General features: G+C 31.0%; 1 protein-coding gene across 1 annotated transcript; it reads right to left on the bottom strand.

The window, feature by feature from the left end:
• Positions 1-1144: 1144 nt before the first annotated feature.
• On the bottom strand, positions 1145-8288 carry LOC103028720 (uncharacterized). The gene is made up of 7 exons (XM_007238696.3): positions 7937-8288; positions 7653-7776; positions 6940-7029; positions 2501-2610; positions 2236-2362; positions 1369-1458; positions 1145-1232 (listed from the first exon to the last, which is right to left on the bottom strand). Exons 1-7 carry the CDS (start codon positions 7992-7994, stop codon positions 1220-1222), a joined length of 612 nt encoding a protein of 203 aa, XP_007238758.2. The 5' UTR covers positions 7995-8288; the 3' UTR covers positions 1145-1219.
• Between the last annotated feature and the right edge of the window lie 488 nt (positions 8289-8776).

Genomic DNA, 8776 nt, shown 5'->3' on the forward strand with positions numbered 1-8776 from the left:
TGAGTTCACTTCAGATAAGTGTCTTGTCAAGTAAATCAGTCCATAACTTTCAAAAGTAGGGGTTTTGTATTGGGGAGAAGGAAGTGATACGATATGCATCATGATACAGGAGTTACGATTCAGTATCTATATACTGCAATATTTAAAATAAATAAATCTGAATAAAATCAAAATAGTGGAATCTAATACCAGATTACAACACTGCTATTCAGTGGGCGGGGTTAAAACACAATAACAACCTGTGTGAGAGTCTCTATAAAATCTGCGACAATGATCAATGCAGGAAAGTACTGCAACACTGTTATCAGAATCCCCCTTAAGGTGGCTCATCTCACTAGTTGCTGACAGTAGCCAGTCAGCCAGGTTAGTGATTCCTGCAGCCGGCAAAATATGAAATAACTCTTATATTATGGCTACACACTGTGATATGTTCTATTAGCATTTTAAGGAAAACTTATATATGTTCCAGATTGACTGTTTAGTGTATTTAATAACATGACTTTGCAATGGCCTAATGTTATTAACTTCGGTCTTGATGACGATGGCTTGGGGCCCCCAAATGCCTTGATACAGTCCTGATCCTGCATTAAAAGACCCAACTGTGCATTTGTGTGACTTATAACATTATTGTTATATTATTATTATCATCCTCCATTGACTCCATTGACATAGACTAACCCTAGCATTCGTTAGAAAAAAAAACATTTTTATTAAAGTTCAGTAAAGTAACATAAGTAACGAACAACACACACAAAAATAAAGTGTTCAGACACAAAGAACTCTTTTAGCATTACAGTGTTAAGAGGACCACAAAAATATTAATACTGAAAAAAGTCTAATGAAAAACACTTATCTCCAATGAAAAACACTTATCTTCAAAACAGCAACTTTACAGGATAGAGAAAAAACTTTGTAAACTTTCAATGGAAGTCTTCATTTTGAAGAGTTTCGATTGGTCCGTTCATCAAGAAATTTTGGCACAGTGTAAGGGACAGTTCGTCTGTTCAAATTATGTAGTAAACTAAAAATCTACAAAAACGGAGATAAGTGTTTTTCATAGGACAACGACGATATCAAGTATAGAAATGTCAGTATGAATTGATCTGCACAGTGTATGAAAATCCATGATGGATAAAAAGCTGCATTTTCTTTGTTGACCTCAGGGTGTCTCTGCTGTGAAACTAGAGCAACTGCAAAAAACGATGCTCTGAAGATTCCTCTACTGCTGAGTCCTACAACAACACACCAACAGCACTTTAGTTCACAGAGGTTCAGCAGGGATTGAGGGTAAACTGCCATTAAGGCTTAGAAATGTAACAGTGTGTAAAAGTGGGAATTTATTATTGTTCCAGAAATGCATAAACTAACCTCTTTTGCATCACCCTTTTGATGAGTTCCTGGACAAAGATGGACTCTGGGTTCAGGCATTTTTTCCCAGCACCATCCTTCAGAGTAGCACTGCACATAAACACATGAACATTCCACATTACACAATATACTGCATTACAGCAAATCTGTGTATACTGTACAACATTATTCACATTATCTTATTTATGTTATTTATGAGGTCTAGCATCTACAGTATATTGCTGAATTTACTGTCTTTTTTGTTACTTAGCATGAAGGCTGTTGATCGTGTAGTATATGAACTAATTGGGCGCCAAGTGTGGTTTGTAGCCTCCGAATCTGCCATTCCGCTATTCCCCCTAGTTCTATTTCCACACCCCAGGTTGCCATGTATAAAACACAACAGTATGCTAATCGTGAACTGTAGCCATGGAACCAGGCAAGCTGGCTGTTTGTCCTGCTGAACAGATAATCACTGAGCTTCAGTAAGGTTGCTAACCATAGATGGGTATTTTGGAGAATTGGCACTATGTCACTTAACCTACTATATAGTTACTAAAGTTGCACATTTTATGTAGTTCTTATTCAGTTGCATAATTCCTGTTTCTGCTGTATTTCCTATGTATTATTCTCATAGAGCAATTGAGGCCTTAAAAAAGGAAGCATCAACCAAAAGTTTCTCTTTCTTTATTATACTTTATTTAAAGTTCCTTTATGAATGAAGATATAAATGAAATAAATCTTAAGAAAAAACGTTTTAGTCTTCTGATGTAAAAGAAAAATCCAAATGTATAAGAAAAAGAAGGAATAACATTTTTTTTCTTGAAGGGATAATCATGAGTAATTATCCCTTGAATATTCTATTAAAAGAACAGTTATTCTACTTACACAATCTCTTGTTTTCCACACGAAGGGCTCGGAGGAATCATTTCAAGTTTCTCGACTCGATTCAGACGAATCGTTTTAAGGCCATCATCAGCACAGAAGCACCTCATCCTGTGGTCTCTAGCCTGTCCTGCAACACATGCACATCTTTCTTGATGTATTGTCTTAAATAATGAATCAAATAATCAGCACAATTAGCTCTGCGTTCAGTGGGATGATCTGTAATTTATCTGTCTTTATATAAATTGCTCCAAGAAAGATTCCTTACCGCTGACTTTCACCACAAGCAGACAGATCAGAGCCAAAACTGCAGCTGTCTTCATGATGCTGTTGGTGTTAAAGTTCTGGTCCAGGGCAGAGAGATGTTCAGAAGTTCTGCTTGCAAATCAAGGAGATCCAGTGCCTAAATATATTCTCTAGTCTGGGTTTTCCCTTGTTATGTACATTTTCTTGTGGTTGTTTTGACGGAAGGTCAATTTTACTTTTTGTTTCACCGTATTTCTTCTTTTTCATTTCTTGGAAAAACTTTCTTTGATTGATATTGAGGTCTTGTGCAGGGCAGCATCCATCAGCCTAGCTGGATATTAATGATAGCATCAAATTAAATGAAATAACAATATTAGAGCCCACTGTACAGATCTCAACAACTATTGACTTTAAACATAAGGATCAATATAAATATAACACACTTGTTTATAGTTGTTTAAATCATATAGTTCAGTTTAGTGTAGTTTAGTGTAGTTCGGTTTGTCAAAGTTACAATCTTGTATGCAATGTGTCAGTAATAACTGTAATAAAAATATTAAGTGCACACATGCTTTTACACACAAAAAATAAGAATAGAGAAAACAAAATAATAATAATAATAATAATAATAATAATAATAATAATAATAATAATCAATATTAAAAACAATTCAAAACTTTTCAGCATCAGTAATAACCGAAAAAGTGTAGTCTGAAGCTATAGCTTATTTTAATAACTTCCAGTCAAATCGTACATAAATAATACAGAAGAATGTCAAAGTGTTAATCAAAATATCAGAGCATCAAGCCATCAAAGACTGTGTAACAATAAATGTATATATTTTTACTGGAAAAAAACACAAATTTAGAGGAATAGATTTGACCTTCATTACATATTGCATTTTATAGGTGTGAGGGTTTATCGCCATGTCTGCAGTGTTGCCTGGGGAAGTTAAATAATTATTTATTGTGGTTAAATAAGAAAAGATACGGAAAAGAAAGGGAAAAAAAGGAATGAGATTGTCTTAATGTTTTGAGGAAGCTTTGAATTATTTAGGCATTTCATTTATTCAGTTAGCCTATTTTATAAAAAATAAAACTATTTAAACATGTTCAACCTGCCATCTAGGAATAACTGACCTTTTAAAAAAAGTAACTTTTAAAATCAGTGACATTATAACATTCACACTGTAGGACTGAAGACGCTTTAATTGTTCAGTAATAAATAATATTAATTTCACTCAATATTTCTCTTTTTGTATCCATATTAGGATGGGGTAAAGCTTAGGCTGTTCATCCCATTGTCATGAAATAATATCTTTTAAATATGGTAAATAGTCAAAAATTAAGATGCTGAGAGGCACAGTATTTTATAATGACTGATTTTATAATATGAATAAAAATTATAAAAAAATAGCAGATTAAACAAATAAGTTTATTATGCTAAACATACTTAGACTTAACTACTGATCCTTCCGTTGAATCTAAACATCGCTTAAGTACATGAAATTTCTGGAATTGTGAAATCACTATTGGGTTTGGATTTGCCTTTTTAAAGTTCTGACTGAATGAGCAGTTTATAATGCAGTAAAGTGGTCAAAGTGGGTGAGAACTCCACTGAACCGCTGTACAGCGCTGGAACTTCTAGATTTTACTCTTTTGCATACTTGGACTTTTTCTTTGGTAAAAATACATCCAGCTGTCTGGGATTTTATGTTGATTTCATGTCAGCGTTTGCAGGTAAATAAGGAGAGTAGCCCTGGAGAATCCCCCTAGAGTAATATAAAAGAGAGGAGAGCATTTCCCCATAACAACAACTTTAAGAACATCAATTTACTAACTGTTACTAAAGACGAAGCAGTATTAGAACCTCCCTGTCTCTGCATCCTTGCTGAAAAGATACCTCTAGTTGAACATACATTTTCTCATTATAACCATATATAAAATGTATATATATATATATATATATATATATATATATATATATATATATATATATATATATAATGTGAAACTCATATATTATATATATGTATTACACATGTATTTTAAGCGTTTATTTCTTTTATTGTTGAGGATTTTGGCTCACAGCCAATGAAACCCAAAAATTAGTGTCTCAGAAAATTAGAATATTATATAAGATCATTGATATAAGAATTGATACCTTTGGCAGTGTGGGCAGAAGTCCTCTGATGACAACTTTTATGGAGATGCAGATTTCATTTTCCAGCAGGACTTGGCACACTGCCCACACTGTAGAAAGTACCAGTTGGTCTTATATACTATTCAAATTTTCTGAGACACTGATTGGGTTTCATTGGCTGTAAGCTATAATCATCAATAATAAAAGAAATAAACGTTTAAAATAGATAAATTACTCTGTGTGTAATACATCTATATCATATATGAGTTTCACATTTTGAACTGAATTACTGAAATAAAGAAACTTTTCAAAAATATTCTTATTTTTTGAAATAGCCCTGTATATATATATATATATATATATATATATATATATATATATATATATATATATTTTTTTTTTTACGAAAAGATAATCTCTAAATGCAGCACTCGAATGCCAAGCTGTGTAGAATTGATATATTTTAATAATTAGTCATATATAATATCTGTGCTACTTTGTTATGCTCTTGTTGTTTTATCTGCTACATGCTTAAAATGACAGTCTCTGTTAAAGCAGGAATTTAAAAATAAAACTACCATAGATTAAAGTACTATACGAAATAATACATGCATTAATGTCATAACTAAACTAAGGACCTTCACAGTCACATTACCACACAACTGTAGATTATATTTTTGTTGGTGTTGGAGGTAGTTCATGTGATGTAATGACATTTTTTATATATGTTAATGTACTTTTTTAGAGGGCAGATCCAGTTCATCATTTATACAACTGGCAAAAAGACATTCATAAGTGTGTCAGAATCCTCTTAGGTTAAGAACAAGCTTAAGAATTATGTAATTTATGAAGGTCTTTGTGAAATTCTTGTTTTATGATTGCTCAAGGTTTTGAAGTTCTTAGACTTAACAATGTTTTGGGAAACACATCCCGGAGCTTTTTTTTTTCTTGCTTTTTCTTTTTTTTTTTAAACAATGTAATGATAATTAACTGTTCTTTTGATGTGGTTCCACTTGACCCTTTTTTATAAGTTTTATAAGTGCATGTAGTGAACAATATTTTATTTTAATTGAACATGTTACATGTTCCATCCTGTTCATATAAACTGGAACATATTGTCTGTTGTGTTTCTGGCTTTTGACGTCCCACTAATTGAGTTTTTGAGATTTTGAGATAAATATTATTTTCCATTTTCTAAATTGTTGAAAGTCAGCAAATTTTATTATAAACACTTACATATCATGTAGTTAATGAGTAACAAATCACATTTCTTTAATGGTCAGATATGAAAAACTTTTATTTTATTACCGTTAAATATGAACAGCAGTTGAAGACAATACTGTGTATACGAAAAAACAAACTATTAAAATATTTAACAAAATAATACAACTCTATATATATTATACATCTCAAAGTTATTCTATTGTTTTTACTCAGTGTTAATTACATTAAACATGCATATACAACAAGCATATTATATACACATACACAGCATGTACATACATCTATGGGCTACATATACAGTATATATAGATATATTTATACAGCAATTATATACAGTGTGGTGTGACAGGATTAAATGTCTTGACATCATGATGTTCACATGTCTTCTCTTTCATTGTTTGCATTGTTTAAATTGTTTGTGATGTTTTGCCAGGATTACTGAGGACTCCTGAAATGAACATAAAACACAAACATATTAATATTTTCTTATATAAATACAATAGAGGTGTGCCATATCATTTATGCATAATATAAAAAAATAAAATAGACAAAACAATGAACTTTTCTCTACATTAAAAGCCAAATTCAAACTTTTACATTTAGTGCCTGTACTGCTCTTGTATAATGCTGTATAATGTGTTATACATTGTACTTTTATAAATAATATATAAATCAAAGCTGTATGTTGTAAAGCATTAAAACGTCAAATTGTTTTTATTTTGTTTTATTTTCTTCCAGACTATAAGGGAACACATAAGGATTTAGTTAGTAGCTTACACGTTTTTTTATGTTGTGTCCAAACTTTTGACTTTTACTGTATATGTTAGGACTTTAGTTTATTAGTGTATTAATGCATGATGAATGCGTGCATTATGAAGACATTATTTACAAGAAATGTAACTTTATATTTTTGAAATGAATAAGACATTTTTGTAATGCATTTCTTTTAATTTCTGAGAGAATATTGTTAGTGCAAAACCCTAAAAATGTCCTTATTTATTTTTTTTTTTTATCGCTCACCCCTGCTGCACAACATTTTAGAATAATTCAAACTAATATTAAATTAATTTATATTTGATCTGATTCTATTCTCACCTTTTCTGGACGGCCTTCTTGATGTAATTCTGGGCGAAGTTGGATTCTGGGTTCAGGCATTTCTGGCCTGCATTGTTCTTCAGTGTGACACTAAAATAAAAAAAATTAAACAAGTTAAAAATTTAATTAATTTAATTGTATATACAGTATTTATGGTAACACTTTCTAAAAATGGCATGTCTATAAGACGATATAACATACTCATAACATCTTATAATGCATTTATAAAGCTTTATCAACATGGCTATAAATATTTCTAAAATGTATAAGACAGACATATAGCCATATTTATTATGTATGCATTTATTATGAAATGTGATCATAATGAACCTGTGTTTATAAGACGTTATTACTCAAAAAAAAGCATCATATAATTACTTTTAATCATGCATGAATTATATTATGTCACATATTATAATTTCTTCAAGCTTTCACTCCAAGAAAAATGACTAATGTCCATCATAGGAACATATTAGTAGTGACAGATATATGATATTAAATATGACACAAGCACAGCTTATAATGCATTATGATCATAATAATGCATAATTAACATGGCTGTAATGTGTTAAAGACAAATGCATTATAAATAGTTATGAATATGTTTATAAATTAAATAAAAAAAATGAATAGACATTATATTCATAGAAAGTGTTACTGTAATGATTTAATTATATGCATTCTCATGAATAGATTTTTTAGATTAAACTTACATAATTTCCACGTTGTCACAAGACGGACCAGCGGGATGGACTTCGACCTTCTCGATTCGCTGTAGACGAATCATGTTCTGCCCCTGACCTTGACATAAACACCTTTTTACACTTCCTCTCTGACCTGCAATACATAAAAATACATATAACAGTTACATATATTTCTTGTATTATAACTATTTTTATAATTCTCTGTAATATTTCTACATTATTGATACCAAAAAGAAACAGTATAACCAAAAATAACTATGAATTGATCTGATAACTGAAAAAAAGACTAATACCTTCTACGCTGATCATAACCAGACAAGCAACAATAGCGAAAGCTGCAGCAGACTTCATTTCTCTCCTGTTCTAAGGACTCTCTGGATGATGGTGATGATTTTAGATGTTGTTCTTGCTCAGGCTCAGCTGGCGGTGTGAATGAAGCAGAGGTTGATTAAGCTGCTTATATTCACTGCTGGAGATGGACAAATTTTCCCCAAGCGACTTTCACTTCCCAATAAAATTTGGTTCCTCCTTTAACTTACTCTCTTTTCTTCGGATCAGACTTGATTTCTCGGAAATACAGATATATAGCTGTATATCTAGTACAGGTCACACAGTCAGATTTCATATTGCATCATTATGTGACATTACTGACTATAATTTTGAATATATATTTTAATGGTTATCAAATTTTGATAACACAACATCTTATAAAGACTGTTAATAGCATGTTAATTAGACGTTAATAATAAGTATGCACAATACCTTATTGCAACTATCAAAATACATTACGGAGACAGGATTTTATGTTTTGTTTTTGTATTAAAATAAATATTATTTTAAATGTAATGACATTACTAAGTAATAACAGTATGTGTACTAACAAAATAATAACTCTTGAGCTGTACAGTACACCTTATTAAATTTAGTGTTTTTTTATTATTTTAAAATGTTCTACAATGTAGATTAAACCTAAATACATCCAAACTATGAAGAAAAGCATTACTAAACAAAAAAAGTGTTAAACAAACCAGGATATGTTTTATATTTTTGATTCTTCAAAGCAGCACCTCTTGTTTAGATGACAGTTTTGCACATCTCGGCTGGATTTTCTCAGTCAGCTTTTTGAGGTAGAG

The sequence above is a fragment of the Astyanax mexicanus genome, chromosome 22, assembly GCF_023375975.1.
Source record: "Astyanax mexicanus isolate ESR-SI-001 chromosome 22, AstMex3_surface, whole genome shotgun sequence".
Classification (NCBI taxonomy): domain Eukaryota; kingdom Metazoa; phylum Chordata; class Actinopteri; order Characiformes; family Acestrorhamphidae; genus Astyanax; species Astyanax mexicanus.

Coding starts and splice junctions, on each gene's coding strand:
- LOC103028720 (XM_007238696.3), bottom strand. CDS start 7,994: ATGAAGTCTGCTGCAGCTTTCGCTATTGTTGCTTGTCTGGTTATGATC. Junction 2,611..6,939: donor AAGAAGGCCGTCCAGAAAAG/GTGAGAATAGAA, acceptor TTGATTTGCAAG/CAGAACTTCTGAACATCTCT. Junction 2,363..2,500: donor GCTTGTGGTGAAAGTCAGCG/GTAAGGAATCTT, acceptor CATGTGTTGCAG/GACAGGCTAGAGACCACAGG.